The sequence below is a fragment of the Armigeres subalbatus genome, chromosome 2 (genome assembly GCF_024139115.2).
Source record: "Armigeres subalbatus isolate Guangzhou_Male chromosome 2, GZ_Asu_2, whole genome shotgun sequence".
Taxonomy (NCBI): domain Eukaryota; kingdom Metazoa; phylum Arthropoda; class Insecta; order Diptera; family Culicidae; genus Armigeres; species Armigeres subalbatus.
Window position 1 is genome coordinate 33,796,341 of NC_085140.1, and position 23,368 is coordinate 33,819,708.

At 41.6% G+C, this 23,368-nt stretch overlaps 2 protein-coding genes across 4 annotated transcripts in view; both read left to right on the plus strand.

Moving 5' to 3' along the window:
* The window catches only part of LOC134208902 (uncharacterized), a 40,907-nt gene extending 19,645 nt beyond the window's left edge, over positions 1–21,262 (plus strand). The window contains exons 2-5 of the mRNA XM_062684867.1: positions 18,741–19,664; positions 19,715–19,893; positions 19,972–20,741; positions 20,858–21,262. Of these exons, the coding sequence (XP_062540851.1) occupies positions 18,741–19,664; positions 19,715–19,893; positions 19,972–20,741; positions 20,858–21,262 (2,278 nt within the window). The remainder of the gene's footprint in view (positions 1–18,740; positions 19,665–19,714; positions 19,894–19,971; positions 20,742–20,857) is intronic.
* Positions 1–23,368, plus strand: part of LOC134218437 (axotactin-like) — a 285,251-nt gene that overhangs the window by 122,234 nt on the left and 139,649 nt on the right. The gene's annotated exons all lie outside the window — the stretch shown is intronic.

Consider the following 23,368-nt stretch of genomic DNA (forward strand, 5'->3'; position numbering starts at 1 on the left):
TTTCATGTTTCAAGGTAGAACTTTTTTTTTTTGACATTTGACGTGTCTGTGGGTAAAGAAATATTTTCTTCAAATCTACTTTTCAAATTCAACGTGGATAACCTGATCATGAGAATCATTAGATGACCAAAATTCTTTTCTAATGAATAATACCAGACATAAATATGATAGGAGGAACTGTGTCGATTTCCATCTCACTGAATATATATTCATCTCATCGCGAAACAAAGAAATATGGCACCAAATACGTCGATTCTTTTTATCAACCTGCATGCTCACTGCGGAAAAAATCACAAAAATAAATCAAATACCTTTTATTTATTTTTTTTATGGAGTGAACATCGGAGAATTAAAATTATACATTATCTTTTCATTTTGTTACCTTCGAAATATAGACATTAGTAGTTTTTATGTGTCTTTTGAAATCCGTTTCAGTTTACTATTAGAAATCAAGGATTGAAAGGAGCGATTGAAATAATGAGTTCATGTGGATTGATAAATCCGGGCATGTCCGAGAAATGTTGAGTTTTTTTTTATTTAACGGGTGTCGTTCACAACGTGTCATTTTTACAATTCTGTTAAAAAAAGCTAGTTTTACGAACTTGTATTTTTTCTACAAAAATGTGAATGGTTAAAAAAAACTTTTGAAGACAACCTTTCTCTAGAAATTGAAAGCAAGTTTTGCTACATGTGTGCAATTAATAAAGTGATACCAGTGCATAAGTATACATCGATAGGCTGAGAGCAAGCAATGTTCCTTTTGGGGTGTATCAACTAAAATATAATGAAATTGTAACTATGTTTGCTCATTACGAATCATTTGATTTCAATTAATTTAACTGATAAACAGTTATTTAACATCATTTCAGTATGTCCGGAAATCGAAGCAATTGTAAAAACTTGCCTCGAAGTCCGGACATACAGAAAACGTAATAAAAATTATAAAGCTATGAGTTCCCAAGCCATTTCTCTAATTCATGACAAAGAGTGTTATCATACTATGTTAATAAATTACTAATACCCCTTGCAAATGATAGAATATAGAAAATATGAGCTTAGTTTTTTAATGTTGAGTCTTAAGCTGCATTCTAAGAAAAACGAAATTCACCGTTGATTATGACATGCCTTCAACTTTTATCTCTAATTTTCATATTTTTACCACAGATGACGGGTTACTTACATTTGTTAAAATGGTTTCCTAAGAATCGTCCCCTGCACTGATAACCCAAGAAATACTTGTTGGGATGGTAAATAAAGTCAAATAACAATTGAAGTGTCCGGCTTTCGAAGCGTCCGGCAATTCGAAGCAAAACGGTACCACGGCATCAGTTTTCACTATGACATCTTATTGCATTTGTAAAATTATTCAAAAGGGTAGTCGGCAGTTGAACTAATGTCGAACAAGGAACAAGGAGTTACGAAAGGCGAAGGAGAAAATAGGGCAGTCTAACATTATCTCAAGTTCCACACAAAAGGATTGTATGAGTGTGTATTAGAGTGGGGTAAATTAATGGTTTTCGGCTTCCGAAACCATTCTAGTTCCCAAACAACTGTGCAGAATTTGGGTCCAAATGATTGCATAGACGCTTTCCGCATCGCGATTGAAGTTTGTATGGAAATTAGTATGAAAAACGTATATTTTTGCATTTTTACTTCTAGAGGTTTCAGTTCATCGTAAACCAAGGGGCACATCGCGTTAAAGTATAACCCAAATGATGCCGAAAAACTTTGCTGAAGAACATACTTTACTGGAAAGTCTACGAAAAAAAATTCTAACGCTTCGAAGATTGATTGTTCATACGATATGCGAAAAATCGTTTATTCTGCCAGCACTGCCAATTTATCTGAGTGTTATTGCAAAATTATTGATCCTATAGGTCTTTTAAGTTATTGGGAGTTATTCGGAATCATTTCACAAAGTAAAAATTCTGCCAAGAAGGAAGATGGGCTTAGCCCTCTGACAACCTTAGATTGTCCGGCAATGCTAGCAGAAACATTGATTTCTTGCATATGGTTTGACCACTCAATCTCCGAAGCGTTATAATATTTTCTGTAGACGTTTTAGCAACGTACCTTCTTCATTCCGTGCCGATAGTTCGAACGAGCCAGACGTGTGTGCTGTGTCTCATCGCGGGGTTTGTTCGGTAGTGCGAGTCTAGTGTGTGGTGCCTACCTACGGATCCAAGGCGATCACTGTCGGCGAGCGAAGTAGCTGCTTCTGGCGACGCCAGTGAAGTAGGCTATTGTTTCTGCTGCTACCTACAGCAGCAGCGCAGATAAGTGGAAGGCATTGTTTTATTATTCTCCCATCTCTCTGATACAGAGTGGGATTAATTATAATAAATTAAATTAGTTTTTTTTTATATTTTTTTACTAATTTGCTATTAGTTCTAAGTTAGCATAAGAAATAATTTTCCTTCCACCTTGCGAGGTGATAATGGAGGCAGAGACTATGGGGGGCGATAGTCCTCCAAAAGATGACCATGCGGCTTCGCCTGGGCCTTGGGTTGTTTACTTTCGGCAGAATTAGAGAATATCGATTTAGAGAATATGTTGTTTCCGGTGCGTCTTTTTGTACCAAGAGTATTTAATTGTACCAATTGCAAACAACTTGGTCACACTGCCGAGTTTTGTGACAACAAACCACGTTGTGGTAAATACTTCGAAAGACATCGGGAGGAATCCTGCCAGCAACAAGCCACAAAATGTGCTTATTGCGGTATGGCTCCTGCCCATGGTTTGAAGGTTGCCCGGTGTACAGAAAGCGCACCCAAAAGTGAAGCGCTCGTTGGTACAGCGCTCCAAGCAGACTTATGCGGAGATGGTTAAAGCGCAAGACACTGCGCCGATACCACTGCAAAGGCTGCTATTTCAGCTACCGTTCAAGTAAGTGATTATTATGATTCCATATGCATTGACGAATCGAACTCTGACGCAGCTGATGTGGATGATTCTACGGAGGTACACGTGCCCGAAAAGAGGAAGCAACCGTCTTCCCCGGGATTGCGCCGTAAGAAATCAAAAGTCATCCATAAAAGCTTGCCCAAATCTGAAGGCAATGGGGGATTATTTAAAATCCCGAAGCAACCTGTCTTCACTGCTCCTTTGGATCCATCTTGCAGCAAGACATTCCCGCCATTGTCCAAAGCCGATGTTTCCAAGAAACATCCGGCTAGGAGGATCAATGAAAGAAAAACTACAATTCGTTCTTCCCAAAAAAGTACTCCGTCCAAGCGAGGATGGATCTCCTTTAAGGACCTTGTGGACCATTTTTTGAATTTATTCAATATTCCGAATTCATTGAGGCCAATCATTGACCTCTTTATACCAACAGTGGAAAGTTATCTGAAGCAATTGACTGTTTCATGGCCCCTTCTTGCAGGAATTGTATCTTTCGATGGATAATACGGTCAATACCCAAGATACAATCACTGTGCTGCAGTGAAACTGTCATAGTCTTACAAATAAATTAGACGTGTTCAAGTTTTTGATTCGCAATTCCGATTGCGACATATTTGCACTCTGTGAAACATGGCTTTCTTCCGAAGACGAAATCAACTTCCACGATTTTAATATTATTCGTCAAGATCGGAATGATCATTATGGTGCCGTTCTTTTGGGGATCAAAAAATGCTACTCCTTCTACAGAATTCCCATTCCGACTGTTCCCGGCTTAGAAATCGTCGCATGCCAAGTAAATGTGAAGAATAAAGATCTTTGCATAGCTTCAGTGTACATTCCTCCAAATGCCTCTCTTAATCGTCGACATCTTTGGACCGCAGTCTCCCTTTTATCATCCCCAGTGTTGATATTGGGTGATATGAACGCACATGGTATTGGATGGGGCGAAACGTATGACGATTATAGAGCGCCTATTTTCTATGATTTGTGTGACGATTTCAATTTGAATATTTTGAACACTGGCGAAGTAACTCGAATAGGACCAAATGGTCAACAAAGCCGTATTGATCTGTCTTTATGTTCAAATTCACTATCGTTAGATTGCACGTGGAAGGTTATCCAAGATCCCCACGGTAGTGACCATATGCCGATAGTTACTACAATTAAAAGTAGCTATCAACTATCTGAGCCAGTTAATGTTCCATTCGACCTCACGAAGAACGAAATATTGGTATTGAATCAACTGATGTTCTTCCACCGCTGGATGAATATCGATTCCTTACCGAATTAATTAAAAAAAGCGCACTAGAAGAAACGACGCGTTCCAAGTACATCTGTCATAAGAAGACCAGCCTCTCCTGGATGGGATGATAAATGTACTAAGTTGTATTCTGAGAAATCTGATGCCTTCAAGGCCTTCCGTAAACACGGAAGGTCTGAGCTTTTCGAAGAGTATTTGAGGCTTGAAAGAAAGCTCAAAAATCTTCAAGGCTAAAAAACGTAGCTACTGGCGACGTTTTGTCGAGGGACTATCGCGAGAAACATCAATGAAAACACTTTGGAAAACGGCCCGCAACATGCGGAACCGCACTTCCACCAACGAGAGTGAAGAATACTCCAATCGATGGATATTCAACTTCGCAAAAAAGGTCTGTCCAGATTCCGTACCAGCAGAACCGCTATTTCGAGAATCAGTCACTGATCCCGGTTCTTTGGGTGGACCATTCTCTATGCTGGAACTTTCTATGTCTCTTCTTTCATCGAATAACTCTGCTCCGGGATGCTATAACATCAGATTCAATCTTCTTAAAAACCTCCCAGATATCGCAAAAAGACGATTACTTGACCTGTACAACTGTTTCATGGAGTACAACATTGTGCCACCTGAATGGCGACAGGTCAAAGTAATAGCTATTCAAAAGCCTGGGAAACCAGCGTCTAATCACAATTCATACCGACCGATTGCCATGCTATCATGCATGAGAAAATTATTGGAGAAAATGATCCTTTCAAGAGTCGACCATTGGGTCGAAGAAAATGCATTGCTTTCAAATACTCAGTCTGGATTTAGAAAAGGGAAAGGAACAAACGATTGTCTAGCGTTGCTTTCTTCAGATATACAACTGGCCTTTGCGCACAAGGAGCAATTGGCTTCAGTATTCTTGGACATTAAGGGCGCTTTTGATTCAGTTTCCATAGAAGTACTGTCAGGCAATCTGCACAGTAGTGGATTACCCGTTATTTTGAATAATTTCTTGTACAATTTGTTGTCAGAAAAACAAATGAACTTCACACTCGGCACTCTGACAACTTCCAGAAATAGCTACATGGGCCTTCCCCAAGGTTCGTGTTTAAGTCCCTTGCTTTATAATTTCTATGTTAAAGATATTGACAATTGTTTGGAAGGACAATGCACGCTCAGACAACTTGCAGATGATGCCGTGGTCTCTCTAAGAGGTTCATGTGCAGCTGTCTTGCAAGGACCAGTGCAAAGTACCTTAGATAATCTGACTGTTTGGGCCAGACATTTAGGGATCGAGTTTTCACCGCAAAAAAACTCAGTTGGTTGTGTTTACTAAGAAGCGGTATCCTGCTCAACTGAAACTCAAGCTGTTGAATGATGACATCAACCAATCTTTATCTTCTAAATACCTTGGGGTCATGTTTGATTCCAAATGTACCTGGAAACTCCACATTGAGTATTTGCTTAGCTTAGCTTAGCTTAGCTTAGACTGACTGTACATATCAATGGTTGCTACTCCGTGATTGATCAGAACTGGTGCAAATTGCACTACGATCCAAGTGAATAGTGGTTGGGATTTACCAACTATTCTCGAAGTGCACGTTTCAGCAGCTCGCAAATGTTGATCAATAACGGCGCCGGCCAAGTCCTTACAGTCAGTTGGGAAAGGGAGGGAATGTGAGTGTGTGGTAACTGTTGCTACTAGAGACCGAGAATACCTCTGCATCTCCACAATTACCACGGGAAGGAAGTAAAGTTAATTGGGTGGGGCAGTCAGTGACATAGATCGGGATTCACCATGGAAAGTGATGTGACCTATGCAACTTCTACACAGCAGTATCAGCATTTCCTTAATTTGTTCAATTGTTCATTCTTCGCGAGAATAAACAATCAATTGCTCAAAGTGAGCGATTGTTCATTTGAATATCGGTTTAGGCGCCCGCGTCATCGTTTCCTTAACGTAGGAAAAGTAAAAAAGAAACAGGATTGAAAATGAAAATAATTGATAGTAATCGGAATGCTAATGTCATTCAGCAACCCTTATTTTATCTCTATTTGACGTTAAATAAGAATGTAAATTTACGTTCATTTTACATGTCGCTTATTTTGCATTACTTTCGCGCGCGTGTGTGTCACTTGCATTGACCAGTATGCCGTAATCAGGATCTCACTGGTATTAATCCTGATGTGCCGGTTGGCACTCGTGTTGGGCTTGTGCGCTTTGAGCGGCACACGTTCGCTTCCCAGTCTACATAAAATCGCACATGGTGCAATACAAGATGCTAAATTGGAGACGATATACATACATGTTGTGTGGAAAAGTACATCTATCGCCTGCACTCCAGCATCCTACACGACACCATATACGTTCATGTGTTGACTGGGTTTGATAGGGCCTGCTTATGGACACATGCAGCTTTTTGTAGAGGTTTAACAGAGCCCACTGTCAAACCCCACCACATCCTAGGCAGGCCCCCTAACTCGCAGTGGCCATGGGGAGGGGTCGTCAAGCCCTTGGACATAGTCCCTGCTGCCCCTTGGAAACTCCACATTGAGTATTTGATACAAAAATGCCGGAAAAGGATCCATTTTCTACGTTCTATCTCCGGAACATGGTGGGGTGCTCACCCGGAAGACCTCATCAAACTCTATAGAACGACTATTCTCTCTGTTTTAGAGTATGGCTCCTTCTGCTTCCTCTCAGCAGCTGATTGCCACCTGATCAAATTGGAACGAATTCAGTATCGTTGTTTGCGTATTGCCCTTGGCTGCATGCATTCAACGCATAATATGAGCCTGGAGGTGCTTGCCGGAGTCACTCCTTTGAAGCACCGTTACTGGGAGCTCTCACTTAGAATACTCATCAAATGTGGAACAAGTAACACACTTGTTCTAGATAACTTCGATAATATGCTTGAACTAACTTGTCGTTCAAGATTCCTGAGAGTTTATCTCAACTACATATCATCAGATATTTGTCTTCCGTGTTATAATCCCCCTCGAGTTCACTTCACCAACGACAGTTCCTCAATTGTATACGATCTGTCCATGAAACATGCTATTCAAGTAATACCAGATCATCTTCGACAAATATCTACTCCCTCACTTTTTTCTGAAAAATATGAACATGTCAACTGCAACAACAGATATGGCGCACAGGAGGGTGGGCGCACAGGAAGGTGAGGTTTATGATAGACAATTCTCGAGCAACGAGTTTTTCCCATTAGTCCGTCAGAGTACTCTTCAAAGTTGGCAAAGAAATTGGACACACAACGAACTTGGGCGGTGGCTATTTTCTATAGTTCCAAAAGTTTCTGGGCGAGCGTGGTTCAGAGGACTTAAGTCGAGGCTTCATTCGCGTGATATCGAGGCTTATGTCCAATCACTATTCACTGAACGTACATCTGTACAGAATAAACCTTGTCGATAGCAACTTATGTAGGTGTGGAGCCGGTTATGATGACATCGATCACATAGTTTGGTCCTGCTCGGAAAATGACGCCTCCAGAGAGCAATTATTTTATACCCTAGTGGCCCGAGGTAAACAACCCTTCAGGGAAGTTCGAGGTGTTTTGGGAGATCGTGATGTTGTCTATATGCAGGCCATTTATAGTTTTCTTTGTGCTTCTGATATCAAAATCTAATAGTTTGTTTTTTTCTTTCTTCAAAGTTTTTTTTTGTGTTTAGTCTCTGCTTTCTGTTTCATAGAGCACCGTAGCTCTTGCCATCCGGGAGATGCTCCCAGTCGAACCATTCCTCGAGCACGACGACACTCCACATCGTCCCTGACGCCAAATACCCGGATGAGAAGCTGAAATTCCCTGATCCAAAATCCTTAGCCCCGTCCATCCTTAAACATTGTAAACTAACCTCGAGTCACCACGAGTACGCTGGCTTCTACCCCTTTCTTACTAACTGAAAAAATAAATGATATTGATTGTATATATCACAAAGAACCATGGCTCCGTAAAGTGTTATACACGCTTGAGCCTACCAAATAAACGAACTTGGAAAAAACGTACCTTCTTCAGCAAAGTCTTTTGGCATCTTTCAGACTATTTGCCAAAGTATTGAGTCACGTGATTGACAATACATTGAAGCCGCCGGGAGAAAAATAAAATACGTCTTCCCATACTAATTTCCATACAAATTTCAAACGCGATGCGGAAAGCGCAGTTGATTGGGGTCCCAAAAACGATTCAGAAAAACATTGATCTCACTTGATTGCACAAAGTTTGCGTTTTTCCATATAACTGCGCCTCACTCTAGTGTGTATGAACAAATCACACTATGGGTCATACAATGGGATGGAAAAAAAACTTCCCTGATTTAAAAATACACAAACCTAAACCAAGATTAATTTAATATTAGTAATAAAAGCTATCCTCGTTACAATTTGAAAGATGTGTGTCCCATGGTGATGCTAATCATAACTATAACATCGCCACTCCGATCAAACCGGGAAAGTTTTGTGCTCAGTGTTCCCATACTGAAAAATTTGCCTGAAATCAATAAAATTCAATATATCATCGCCGCCGAACACCCTGAAGGCCGCAAGTGTTCAAAGCCAAAAGAAGCACTGCACGACGGTATGGAGTGAAATACTCAGTTCACGTTTGCTCATGTTTTATATTGGACACAGAAGGATTGCGCGATCAAAGAAGAGTTTGGTTCTGCTTTGTGCGGGTGAGTAAATTACTGTGACATAACATTGTACAAAATAAATATTTAGTAGTTTACCAAGGCGACTTCCTTTGGATTATCTTCTCATCTTACCAACTATTCCTTTTCAGTTGCGCTCACGGAGATGCCGAGGATTGCTTGGTCTTTTGTAGTATCAAACTAAATTTGCTCTCCTAACCCTGTATTGGCTTTGAGGATATCACCGGCATCGTTTCTCGTCTAGAACTAATGAAACCCTAAAGCATGTACAGTGAGAATAGTTTTCCTATCCCAAGAAGGCCATTCAATTGGTGAGCTGTGCATATTTATTGATCCTCTGCCAATCACGACTAGCAACCACGAAGTATACAGTCAATCGAGCAAAGCTAAGCTAAGCTTTATCCTTCCTCCTTCATTAACCTTTCTCCTTCTATTTTTATCCGATCTACGTTTTTCTTTCTTTTTTCATTCTTCTTCCTTCTTCATTCTTCTTTCTTCTTCATTTCTTCCTCCTTCTTTCTTCTTCATTTTTACTTCGTCCACCTTTTCATTCTTTCTTCTTTCTATGTATTTTCCTTTTTCTTTCTTCCTTTTTCCTCTCTTTTTCCTGTTTCCTTCATCCTAATTTTTCTCTTCCCTTCTTTCTTCATCCATATTTTGTCTCTTCCCTTCTTTCTTCTTCTTTTTTCTTTATCTTCCCTTTTTTCTTCTTTTTTTCGGCTTCTTCCTTTTTTATTATTCCTTATTTCATTATTTCACTTCCTTCTTCCTTATTCCTTCATCCTTATTTTTGCCTTTCTTGTATATACTGACTATACATAAAGGCTATAGGATCATTCCAAAACCGAACTTTTGATAGAAAGCTCGAAAACCCATGTTGTTATCTGTTCTGTACTCACTTCGGACACCTTACTTTTCATTTCACTTAATAAAGAAAAAAACTAACTATTCGGCCACATGGCGTGCAGCCAATGATCCTTTCGTTCAAATGGCATATTTCTACATACTACATGTTTGATATTTTGGAACATGTGTTCCTTATCTTATCTTACTTTATCCATACTCCCTAGCTTGGTGGTCCCTTCAATATCGAGTAAGGTAAAGTTTACTGAAGATAGACATCCAAGCAAATACGCGACAGATATGCTTGCACCGGCAGAATACTCGTGAATATTATAAGCAGGTATATTTTCAAAGTTTTTCATCACTGACAGCAGTTATATTTGACTCAAATTGGACATAGCCATTTCAGCCCCGAATACAAATCACAGATTGTTTATTTCAACAGTAAAAGTACAACTACAACTATACAACTATATATATTTGTCAATTTTAATAGAATATGATATTCTAATTTGTTAAAGTTTAACTTTTACCGAAACGTTTATTCGATTTTCAAAAGTGCCTAATAATATTTTTCTTTTTTTTGTTTCAGGTGAGCTCTTCAGCCGACTTTGAAGAAAAGTTAATGGTGTTGTATTGAATCGGTAATGTAGTAATTATTTCATCTTGCAATTGAAGGCGATCATTATTCTAATTCAGGAAATAGAGGATGCATTGGACACATTCTTCGGACAGGTCCACCAGAGCACCAACTTTTCAAACTCAATTTTTGACATTATCCATGTGTTTTCCATACTTTACAATACCTAAATCATTAAATAATATATTTGGTATGTTATTAGTTTGACGAAAACTAAGTTTTTGACTAACAATTAGTTTAATAGATAATAATGAAGAGAGACGGCTGTTTAGACATATTAGCCAAAATTGACTGTAAATTGGGTTCTGATGCATCAATTTGCACTCTGTTGTCACCTATTGAAAGAAGAAAAGGTATAGAATCTGTGCCCTATGTGAAATTTGATTTGAAATTGAAGAAAAACTGATTTTCGGCAAGGTAAAATCAGTCACTAAAAAGCGTTGTAACGTCACGAAAAATTGACTGTTTTAAATTTTCTGAGAAGTACATAGAAGCCTTGAGTTCAAAATTTCGTATACTCTTTGTACTTAAAAAAAGCTTTGTTTTGGTGGTAATAGAAAGAAAATCGGTGGTATGTAGCCTGAGTTTCACCTAGGTGAAGTTTGCGTTGTAACGTCACGGAAAAACATTCTTCATAAAGCCTACGGAGCTTGTAACATGTCCGGACAGATTGACTTAATTTGTGTTCAGCTCTAGGTTGAACATATAAATATAAATATAGAAAGCGAGTTTTCAATTGATGTGATATAGGGTGAAGTAGTGCTTAGGCGATATCACCCATTTCCGTCGGAATATGCAGGACAAGTGAAAAATCTGTTGAATTATTCTCTGTAAAGTAAAATAAAATAAATAAATAAATAAAGCGGGTACTAACAAAAATGCACAACATAGTGCTATTTTTTTCACATTGAATAAATATAACAGTGATGGCAATTGATATTTGCCCACAGTACAACCAGCTATATTGACTTCTAATCTAGACTTCTAGACTTCAGGGAATAGTTTCAAAGCTCGATGAAATGCGTTTGCACCTCGCAGACTCCGATTGCATTGAAATTTGCTCTCGAATGCCTTTGCATTACAAGCAGAAGCAATGAAAGCGTAAACGGCTACTTCGATTTATATTTTAAAAACACTTATTAATCCACGTAGTTGTGATTATGCTTTTCTCGTTCGTTCAAAAGGGTTGAGAAACATATAAGAAAAGACTGAAATAACACTGATTGGAGGAAAGGTCTTATTTTTAAGATTTGCTTATACGCAATGTGAATTGTCCTGCCAAACGCAACTTGTTGCAACCAAACCGGACAAGCATAAATGCCGAAAAAGTGTTTTTTTAATACAGGTTTTGTATTTTAGTATTTTGGCCATAACTTTTGATCACATAGTTCGATTTTGTCAATTTTCAATAGGAAACAATGAGACAGGATTCCCCGTCGAATGCAACTTAACATGAGCAAATTGGATAAGGTTATGATGAGTGATATAATGAGTGAGTTTTTTTCATGGTTTTAGTGTATATTTTTTTTTATTTTGGCCAAAACATTTAATCCCATAGTGCGATCGGGCCAATAAGATATAATGGGACAGGGTTCTCCGTCGATTGCAATTTGTCACGAGCAAATTGGTTGAAGTTGAAGTTAAGTGCCCGAAAAATGAGTGATGTTTTTTATGCGCACAGACATACACACACATGCATACACACACGCAGACATCACCTCAATTCGTCGAACTGAGTCGATTGGTATGTAACACTATTGGTCTCCGGGGCTTCTATAAAAAGCTTATTTTTTGGAGCGAACATATACACCCAACCGGTGATTGTTAGATTTTCTAACAATTCTGTATAAGATCCTACCAAAATCTGTATAAGAACTGGGCATATGCGAAATTGTTAGAACGATCGCGCGATGTGCCGAAATTTTGTGTTTTGCATTGCGCGGCCGTCAGTGCTTATTTTGTCGTGTTTCTGCTCAGTAAGCAGATAGTTCGCGCGGCCGAGTGAGTAAACAATTGGTGCGTGATCGGACGTGTTTCAGGTAGGATTTAGAACATTCGTAGAATCCGAGTTTTTGGTTCTGATTTTAATGTTCGGTGAATAAGTGTGCGGTTGAACGTGTTTTGTATATAATGCGAAACATTTGTAAAATCCAGATTACTTTGTCCTCCTTTGGACGGTTCGTAAGTAAATTGATGAATATATTTTATTATTTTTTTTTGTGACACCATCAACGATGGTGTTGATAAACAATATACTTATCAGATAACTAATGTTAGATTTCTTGAAGTATCTTGAATTTTGCGTGGAATAAACAATCTGTCAATACAATTTTTCAGATCTTGTCTTGCTATTGCAGTTATCTTCAGTTTGGCGTTTGAAAACCCAAGCATCAAAGCATGCGTTTAGAATATGATGTCTAATGGCACACACTATCACGATATAATTTATCATTTGATTTCAAATGTATTTTTTCATAAAATATTCAATTTCAGTTATGCCGCAATGTTTACATAAGACCAAATACTGGGTATTATGCTCGAACGATCAGGTTTTTGTTTCTACTTGGTGGGATCTTGCAAAGAAACCAAAATATGTGTTCGAGATTGCATATTTGGGCATTGGATTTGACGCTCCGTGCCATTGATTAAAAACCAGGATTTCGTCTAATAAATTATCGAATATTATATCTTCTTATTTTGGTGCAATAACAAACTATACGGATCAAAAACTTATGTTAAAATTGATTTTATAGTGGAATACTTTTTTCGTGACGTTACAACGTATTGAAAAACCTGTTTTTAGAGTAGCTCGCGTTGTAACGTCACGAAATGTTGATGTCGAATAAAACGAACTTAGTCCGTATTTTAAGCATATTACCCCGTAGGGTCATCGATTATCCTCATATATTTGAAGGGTGTTCATTATTTTTGGAGTAAAATAACGATCAGAGCAGATAATCAACCATGTTTAAGTCGAGGTACAAAGTCACGAATTCACGCGCGTTGTAACGTCACGCAGCAAATTTCATCCCAGAAAGCCATTTTTCTACACAAATTCGAAGTTGATATGTCTGTTCGATCAGAAATTTTATAAGGATTCTGAATATGTAATAATATGCATATGTTTACTGATGTTTTATGCAAGTTTTCTTCAAAAAAACATTTAAAAGTACGTCAAAACGTTGTAACGTCACGTCGGAATGTGTCATTGTATTATAATTTTGAATTATTCCTTTATTTCAGAATTAAAATATTATGACTTGCACTCCAAAGTCCATCTTATTTTCAATGAAACATTTTCGTTGTAAATGGTGAAGTAAATCATGAAAAATATGTCGAATTTCGAAGTCTCTAATCATTACGATTTGATTTAGCTATAACTTCTATATCCTACACCGTTTTAATTTTGTAAAAAAAAACACTTATAGCTACCAAAACCACAGGAAAAACTGCATTATCAACATTTCTTATTGCGGCCAAGAATTTTTCTCTATGCAAAGTAACCCTCAAATTCACATGTCATTGAATCCGTTCTAAAACTTCTATTTTCAGTGGTTGATTTGTTACGATGTAATTCGTAGATTGGACACTAGTGATACTCATGTTTTACTTTTGAGATCCTTATCTAGAATGCTATCAGAAATCAAGAAGGGGAGTGGTCCTTGATTCCAGTCTTAAACAAAAAAAACAAAAGCATGAGGATTACTATTCCTGGCCACGCCCATCTTCACCGTAACTAGGGAGAGGAAGGAAGTGTTGATGTAGTACTTACTTAACGAGAGGCCACCGACTTAGCGACACCCTCATAAGTACCACGGACTTGGATAATGAGGAAGGTAATCGTTGGGTCAGGATTTGCCTGTAGCTGGCAATGTAACCGTGGTAGATCTTACCCCGTAACACACCACGTAAAGGTGTCTACCCAGCATTACGGGTCGTCTATTTTCAGTGGTTGATTTTCCCCATTTTCCTCTTAGAATTGTGTTTTTCCTAAGTAAAGCACGATTAAAATTTTGATATAGATGCTTGAGCTAGTTGATGGTAATGGTGCATTTTTACAGCTACAGCAACATTTTTCCAGCGAGAACAGCTTGTTTCTATTGTGCGAGGATAAAAAAAGCTAAGCATCGCTACTCTAAGTGATGTTTTTCTTCTTTATAATCAAGCTTAAATCGAATGCAAATTTATAGTAATTCCAAAATCACTCCGTATAATATATTTAAAACAAAAATAAGATACAGTCTTCTTTCCATTTCACTGTTTCAATGAACCTTCAAGAAGTAATCATAAATAATAATATATTATGGTGTGGATAAAATTTGGTGGCGGCCAGAGTACGATTTTGCTGAGCGACGCGTCGGAAACACATATAGATTTAGAATTTTTCTACGCGTAGTTGTTTGGCTTTGAACAGGATCAATTCGAAAAGTGAATAAACGAAGCATCCTATACCTAGACAATGCTGACCGCCATCCGTGCCGACGGCTCAGACAGCAAACAGGATAATCAAACCGAATAAAAAAAAATTGTCGTCTGTTGGTTGTCGAGTTGAACGTGAGACAACGTTCTGTAAGCCGATGCCAAGAAACGAACCAACCAACCATCCAACAACGACTGACTATTCTATCCTTCGATAGGTGACCAGCAGCAGTGGATTTTCGGAAGGCTTTTCACTTTCAATCCCACGTGAGGCTTGCAGTGAGCAAACGATCCGTATCGTTTTTCGTTTCGAAGAGGATGGGAATGCCACACATTGAGTTTGTGGGATTTCTAGCGATCAACTTACTCCATCGAGTTTTGCCTGGGTGGTGTGGCTTATCCGTTTCGTAGCGCTATGGTCATGGCCTATCAACAAAATTCAGGCCAATGACGTTCGACAGTTTGACCTCGATGTGGGCTATGGCCAATTCATCGGAATGGAAATGAAAAACCGAAATTCAAAGTTTGGCTTAAAAATAGAAACACTGAGGAGTCACGACACGAAACCCATAAGCATCAGCTTACATTCCAAATAGGCAAAAGGAAATTTTCTTTAATTAAGCTTGAATTCAAACCAAAACACCGCACCATAATAGATGCGGTCAAATGACCTTTCATTACCCAGTCGCTCCCACGTTCGTGCGAGGCCTGCATGTAAAAAGCCGTAGAAAAAAATAAAATGTCCACTGGAAGACATCTACAGACAGAAAATACGCCACCACACTTCCTACACACTATCCCTGTCCGGGTCGGTCGCCCCTTAGGGCAAGTGGAACCGCTTTGGAACGGCAATGAAAATAGCCAAGATTAAAACAACCGTCCCAAAAGGGATTCAGCGGTGCATGATAGTGAGAATGAAATTGCTCTCGAGTATTGGGCGAAAGGGCAACCTCTTCTTTTTTTATTTTGTTGGAGTTGGATCTGGATTTGGTATTGTGTGGGACGGGGCTGGGAATGTCGTTTTAATCTCCGATGCTCAATCGAACGTTTAATCGAATTGCTGAAACGATGTCAACCAGGGTGGGTAATTTCGGAACGATTGGATTATATCGGTAATTCTCCAGTGGTGTAATGCTACTGAATTCACTTCAGTGGTCAATTTCGATAATAAGTATTGCGTTTTACTTCGGTTTCGGTTTCAGACAGTGCAGCGGTAGCCAATGCGATTTCAGTTGATGAGTTTGATGGTTTTTATCAAACATAAATAATGGTTCCAATATATGAAATTAATATCATTACACAATATGAACAGGTCGTGATTGCTTCAGAGCCTCTTTGCTGAATTCTTGTTATTCGCATGCAAAATGACTGAGCAAATAAATTGCAATCAAAATACAGTGCAATCGATATGAATCATATGTCATACTAGGTGAAACGACTGTTCCACAATAGATCTTCGATAGGTTGTCCCCCGACACCGACAAACAACATGAGCGCTACCAAAGCCGATAGAAATTACCTTCACTGAAAATCTTTCTTATATTGCCTCTTAGGGGAAAAGAACATAAAACGCTAAATTTGTTTTGCTTCATAACAGATTGTATAGATTATAAAGAAAAATTATTATATGTGACAATTCAGCTGTTCAACATTTAAATGGGCTTTTGTTGAACATCATCCTCATCTGTTCACTAGAATCCTGTATGTCAATCAGAAAGACCGCATTTCCTTTGTCTGGCTCGACATATTAAACTGGTGTCATCTTCTGCACCTGATAAATTATTTAATTGGCTCGCTGAGCTGCGCGTCCTTATTTTGGGCAACCACTTCGATATTTCTCACTGTCTTATGATTTTATATAGCGTGCATGCCTCTAGAAATTGATGTTTTTTTATTTACAATGAACTGTATAGCCATCTATTCCTGTTCCACCACGACTTGCTGCGTCGAATAAATATCGACAAATGTTTGGATGATTGAACCGTCGTCGACTCAGTGTTTCGATCTCCTTCGTTCATCTTACTGATTTCAGTATTAACTTACCCAGCTTTATCCGTTATTTTGAAGTAGAATACTTCTTTGTTTTCGATACAGATGCAGGGGTACACTTCACATATTTGAAAAATGAGCGCGTCACGAAAAAATATAGACTTTAGTAATTCATTTTTCAATCGGATTTTAATTTTTTCCTACCAATCAATTTTACGTGAAGCGTTACCGACCCGAAATCATATTTTCAATACATTTTTCATGATTCTTATACAATAATGTTTGCTTTGGGGAACCGAAAGACTTGCGGTTTGGTCTAGGTTGTAATAATCGAATGCTTCCAATCATTAAAACACGTTGAATGTTATAGGGGAACTTTTCCGTTATCCATCTCACTGAACATATATTCATCTCATCGCGAAACAAAGAAATACGGCACCAATATCGTCGGTTCTTTTAGCTAACATGCGTGCTCACTGCTGAAAAAATCACAAAAATAATAAACAAAACAAATACCTTTTCATTGCTTTGTTTTTCGTGAGACCAATATCGGAGCTATGAGATGAAGTCCAGGAGCAGTAACCCTATTAGATTCGCCCACAAATTTCATAGTACTACCGAAAAACAAATCTCACAATTATTGTATAAAACCCTGACATATACAATCCTGCATGGTTTTAATCAGGCATTGCAATATCGTCTAACATTAACATTTGAGCATCTAAAGATGATCTGGATAGCCAGTACAGTTCTGGGTTTGTACGCGTTGCGAAGATGTTGTTACGACAAATACAGTTGCCATGTCGAACGTTGCACTTTGTTTACTGATCGGATAGATACCAGAGATCAGTAAGATCAGGGAAGGGGGCGAATATGCCCTAGCTAAGCAAAACTGCTTAAATGCTCTAGCCGTAATGATCTTTATGGGCATTTTTATCTTCATGCAAAATCACCAGGTTTTCACGCTAGCTATAAATTAACTGTGATACTTAAAATTCGACGCAAGCTGTCTACAAATGTTGTACAGTCAAACCTCCATGAGTCGACATTGAAGGGACCATCGACTCATGGGAAAATCGGGATGTGGAATAGGAAATCTTTGGAAAGTTGTTTGAAGGGACCATCACAGTAACCCAGAAAATATTTTTTAATATGGCATAATTTGCTTCCATGAGTCGATATCGAGTCATAGAAGATTGACTCATGGAGGTTTGACTGTAGTTCTATCCTAGCAGCATCTTGGTAGCCGTGGATACGTGCTCGACCTGTCATTCGATGTTTTTCCCGCCCGATCAAAAAATGAGCTCATTGCAGCGCCGCCGCACTCTAGATCGACTTCAATGCAAGCATGATTGTTTTCTCCACAACACATCAGACCGTTGCATTTTTGAGAAGTCCCGTTCGTGAGTTATATTGCCTTTAGCTTTAGCTTAGCTTTAGCTTAGCTTTAGCTTAGCTTTAGCTTAGCTTTAGCTTAGCTTTAGCTAGCTTAGCTAGTTTTAGCTAGCTTAGCTTAGTTTTAGCTTAGCTTTTAGTTAGCTTAGCTTTAAGCTTTAGCTTAGCTTTTAAGTTTAGTTTTAAGCTAGCTTAGCTAAGTTAGCTTTAGCTAAGTAGCTTAGCTTTTAGCTTAGCTTTAGTTAGCTTTTAGCTGTTTTTTTTTTTAGCTTTTAGCTTGAAGTTAGCTTTTAGCTGAAGTGAAGTGAGCTTAGTTAGCTTGAAGCTGAAGTTAGCTTAGTTTAGCTAGCTTTTGAAGTTAGTTTCCACCCCAGCTTAAGTTTTCCCACCCAAGCTGTTCCCCACCCCACCTGTTCCTGTTCCCTGTTCCTGTTCCCACCCACTCCCACCTCTGTTCCCTGTTCCACCCCCCCACCCCTGTTCCCACCCCTGTTCTGTTCCCTGTTCCCACCCTGTTCCACCCCACCTGTTCCACCTGTTCTGTTCCTGTTCCTGTTCCACCCCACTGTCCACCACCTGTTCACCCAGCCCTGTTCCACCCTGTTCCCACCCCTGTTCCCACCCTGTTCACCCCACCTCCTGTTCCAGTTCCCTGTTCCACCTGTTCCCACCTGCCTGTTCCCCCACCCAGCCCTGTTCCTGCTCCCACCCCACCCCACCCTCTGTTCCCCCACCCCACTCAGTTCTGTTCCCACCCTCCCCCCACCACTCCAGCCCACCTCAGCCCTCCCAGCCCCTGTTCCCAGCCTCACCAGCCTCACCTCAGCCCCACCCCAGCCTCAGCCTCTGTTCCCAGCCTCCCCTGTTCTCAGCCTCAGCCTCCCCCAGCCCCACCAGCCCTGTTCACCCCAGCCCACCCAGCCCCATCTCCCAGCCCCTGTCTCCAGCCCTGTTCCAGCCCCTGTTCCTGTTCCACCCAGTTCCAGCCCCACCTGTTCCTGTTCCTGTTCCCCACCTGTTCTGTTCCACCCCACCTGTTCCCCAGCCCACCCCTGTTCCCACCCCTGTTCCTGTTCCCACCCCACCTGTTCCCCCCTGTTCCACCCCTGTTCCCACCCCCTGTTCCCTGTTCCTGTTCCCACCACTCCCACCTGTTCAGCCCCACCTGTTCCCTGTCTCAGCCCCACCCACCCTGTTCCTGTTCCCTCCCACTCCCCACCCCACCAGCCTCCACCCCCACCAGTTCCTGTTCACCCCTGTTGTCTCCCTGTTCCTGTTCCCAGCTCCCACCTCAGCCTGTTCAGCCTCCACCCTGTTCCCACCCCACCTCCCCACCCCACCTGTTCCCCACCCCAGCTCCCACCTCCCACCTGTTCAGCCTCCACTCCTGTTCCTGTCTCAGCTCCCAGCCCCCAGCCCCAGCCTCCCAGCCTCAGCTCCCACCAGCCCCACCAGCCTCAGCCCCCACCTCAGCTCCCACCAGCCTGTTCTCACTCCAGCCCACCACCAGCCCCACCCCACCCCACTGTTCCACCTGTCTGCACCCCAGCCCACCTCCCACCACCTGTTCCTGTTCCCACCCCACTGTTCCCAGCCCTGTTCCCACCCTGTTCCCACCCCAGCCCTGTTCCACCTGTTCTGTTCCACCTGTTCCACCCCCACCCCACCCTGTCTGCCCTGTTCTGTTCCCCACCCCTGTTCCTGTTCCCACCCTGTCTGTTCCAGCCCCTGTTCCCCCCCCACCTGTTCCCACCTGTTCCCACCCTGTTCCCACACCCACCCACCCCTGTTCCCAGCCCCTGTTCCTGTTCCTGTTCCCACCCCTGTTCCACCCCACCCCACCCCTGTTCCCACCTGTTCACCCCTGTTCCACTCCCAGTCTGTTCCCCACCACCTGTTCCTGTTCAGCTCCCACCAGCCCTGTTCCACCCCACCTCACCCCTGTTCCACCTGTTCCACCAGTTCCCACTCCACCTCACCAGCTCCCTGTTCCCCACCCCACCCCTGTTCCAGCCCCACCCAGCCCCAGCTCCACTGTTCCCCACCCCAGCCTCAGCCCCACCCCAGCCTCACCCACCACCCTGTTCCACCCCAGCCTCCACCTCACCCTCCCCAGCCCCACCTCCCAGCTCCACCCCAGCCCCAGCCTGTTCCCACCCCAGCCCACCCAGCCCCACTCCACCCCAGCCCTGTTCCACCCCAGCCCCACCTGTTCCTGTTCACCTGTTCCCCAGCCCCACCCCACCTGTTCCACCCCACCTGTCTGTTCCACCTGTCTGTTCCTGTTCCACCCACCTGTTCCCACCCCCCCACCTGTTCCCCCTGTTCCTGTTCCTGTCTGTTCCCACCCCACCCCACCTGTCTGTTCCACCCACCCCCTGTTCCTGTTCCACCCCACTCCCCTGTTCCTGTTCCACCTGTTCCCAGCTCCCACCTCAGCCCCCAGCCCAGCTCCTGTTCCCACCCCACCCCAGCCCTGTTCCCACTCCACCCTCCAGCCCCACCCCTGTTCCTGTTCCCACCCTGTTCCAGCCCACCAGCCCACCTGTTCCACCTGTTCCCCCACCCCCTGTTCCACCTCCAGCTCCTGTTCCCCCACCAGCCCCACCCCCACCCCAGCCCCAGCCCCAGCCTCACTCACCCCACCCTGTTCCCACCCCAGCCCCACCCCACCTCCCAGCCCCTGTTCCCACCCCACCCCACCACCCCACCCAGCCCCACTCCCAGCCCCACCAGCCCTGTTCCCTGTTCCCACCCCACCCCAGCCCTGTTCACCACCCCTGTCTGTTCCTGTTCCCACCCCTGTTCCCCACCTGTTCCCTGTTCTGTTCCCACCTGTTCCTGTTCCACTGTTCACCCTGTTCCTGTTCCCACCCACCTGTTCACCCCACCCCTGTTCCTGTTCCACCCTGTTCCTGTTCCTGCCACCACCCCTGTTCCACCCCTGTTCCCACCCCAGCCTGTTCCCCTCCCTGTTCACCCCAGCTCCTGTTCCCACCTCACTCCCACTCCTGTTCCCAGCCCACCCCACTCCCACCTCAGCTCTCCCACCCCACCTCCAGCTCCCAGCCTCAGCCCCAGCTCACTCAGCTCCCAGCCTCAGCCTCCCCAGCCTCCCCAGCCCAGCCTCAGCTCAGCCTCAGCCAGCCTCAGCCCCCAGCCTGTTTTAGGCTCAGCTTTAGCTTAGCTTAGCTTTAGCTTAGCTTTAGCTTAGCTTTAGCTTAGCTTTAGCTTAGCTTTAGCTTAGCTTTAGCTTAGCTTTAGCTTAGCTTTAGCTTAGCTTTAGCTTAGCTTTAGCTTAGCTTTAGCTTAGCTTTAGCTTAGCTTTAGCTTAGCTTTAGCTTAGCTTTAGCTTAGCTTTAGCTTAGCTTTAGCTTTAGATATCCAGATAACCTTCCTTCAAGAATTGCTTCAAAACTCTCCCTGGAATACTTTGGGAAGTTCCTGAATGAGTTATTTAGAAAATTGCTGCAAAATTTATTGAGAAATTCCTCCAGAAATTTCTTTGCAATTGTTCCAGAAGTTCCTTTGGAAATTACTTAGCGTACTCCTTGTTCCCATAGGAATTTTCAAATAAAAAACCCTTGAAGAAAATTACGAATGAAGTTCCTAAACAAATTTTGGGATTTTCCAAAGAAATTCCTGGAAGGGCATACCATTCGGAAATTTCTCCAAGAATTCTAAATGCTGTTTTTCCGGGCCCTTTCCGGGAATTAGGTGAGAGATACATCCTCGTGGTATTCAGAGAACAATTCATCGAAAAAATCGGAAGGGGGGTTTTGCGGGAATTCTGAGCGGAACTCATTCGGGAGTTCGAAAGGGGAATTCCTCTGCAAATTTAAATGGGATTTCAATGAACCACATCTCCTTCGAAAAAGAAGAATTCGTTGGGGATTTCAGAGTGAAATTCAAATGGAAGGAATTTTCAAAGTAATTCCTTGAGGAAATTCCGAAAGAATTAAAGGAATTTCCGAAAGATTTTTTGGAGAAATTCTTGAAGAAATTCCTAAAAGAAGTTCATTAGCAATATCTGGCAAAATATGGTAATGAACTTCCTGGAGTAATTTCCAGAGGAATTCGTGGAGGCATTTCCTATGAAAATGCTTGAAGAATTTTCAACAAAAAATTCAGAAGGAATTTTCAATGGAATTTTTGGAGGAATTTCCAGAGTGATTCCTGAAAGATCTTCCGAAGAATGAAAAAAAGTGGAAGAATTTCTTAAGCAACTCTTGAGGAAAGTTCATAAATAACATCTGGGTGAATTTCCGAAGGAATTTGTAATAGAATTTCGCCGGATTTTAGGAAGGAGTTTTTGAAGAAATCTCAAATATATTTGTGGAACAATTTCCGAAGTAACTCCTTATAGAACTTCCCAAAGAAACTCTGGAGGAATTTTCAAGGAAACTCCTGAAGAAGTTCATAAGCAACATCCGGAGCAAGTACCTTTTCCGGTGGAAGTTACGATGAATATTGAAAGGATAACTGTAAACAAAATATCTTCATGGCATTACATCCCCATACTGGGACAGAGCCGCCTTGCAGCTTAGTGTTCATTAAGCATTTCCACAGTTATTAACTGCGAGGTTTTTAAGCCAGGTTACCATTTTTGCATTCGTATATCATGAGGCTAACACAATGATACTTTTATGCCCAGGGAAGTCGAGACAATTTCCAATCCGAAAATTGCCTATACCGGCACCGGGAATTGAACCCAGCCGCCCCCAGCACGGTCTTGCTTTGTAGCCGCGCGTCTTGCCGCACGGCTATGGAGTTCCCCCAAACAAAATATCTAGAAGTAGCAAAAAAAAAATAATCAAGATATTTAAAAAATAAATCAAATATCTAGAAGTACCTAAAAAAAAAAACTCCTGGAAGGATATCGCATGTAGTTACTGGGGAAATCAATCAAATCATTTATTGTTTTAGAGTAATTGTCAAGTCAAGACACTGTTCAAATGGATTGATCGTTTCACCCGCAAATGACCTATTCACTAAAACTATTCAATGAAACCAAACTTTTTTATCGACGGGGTATGATGGCAGATGGAAGTTTTTTGAGGAATTTCCAACGTAACTTCCGAACGGATTCCTGGATAAATTTCTGATGCAATCCCTGAAGTACGTAAAGGAATTTTTGAAGGAATTGCAGGAGATATTCCAAAAGGAATGTTTAAACAATGTATAAAGGAGTTGCTGGAGAAGTTTGCAAAGGAATTTTCATATGAATTCAAGAAGTAACTCCTTGAAGAGCTGCTGAAAGAATTCCCAGAGAAATT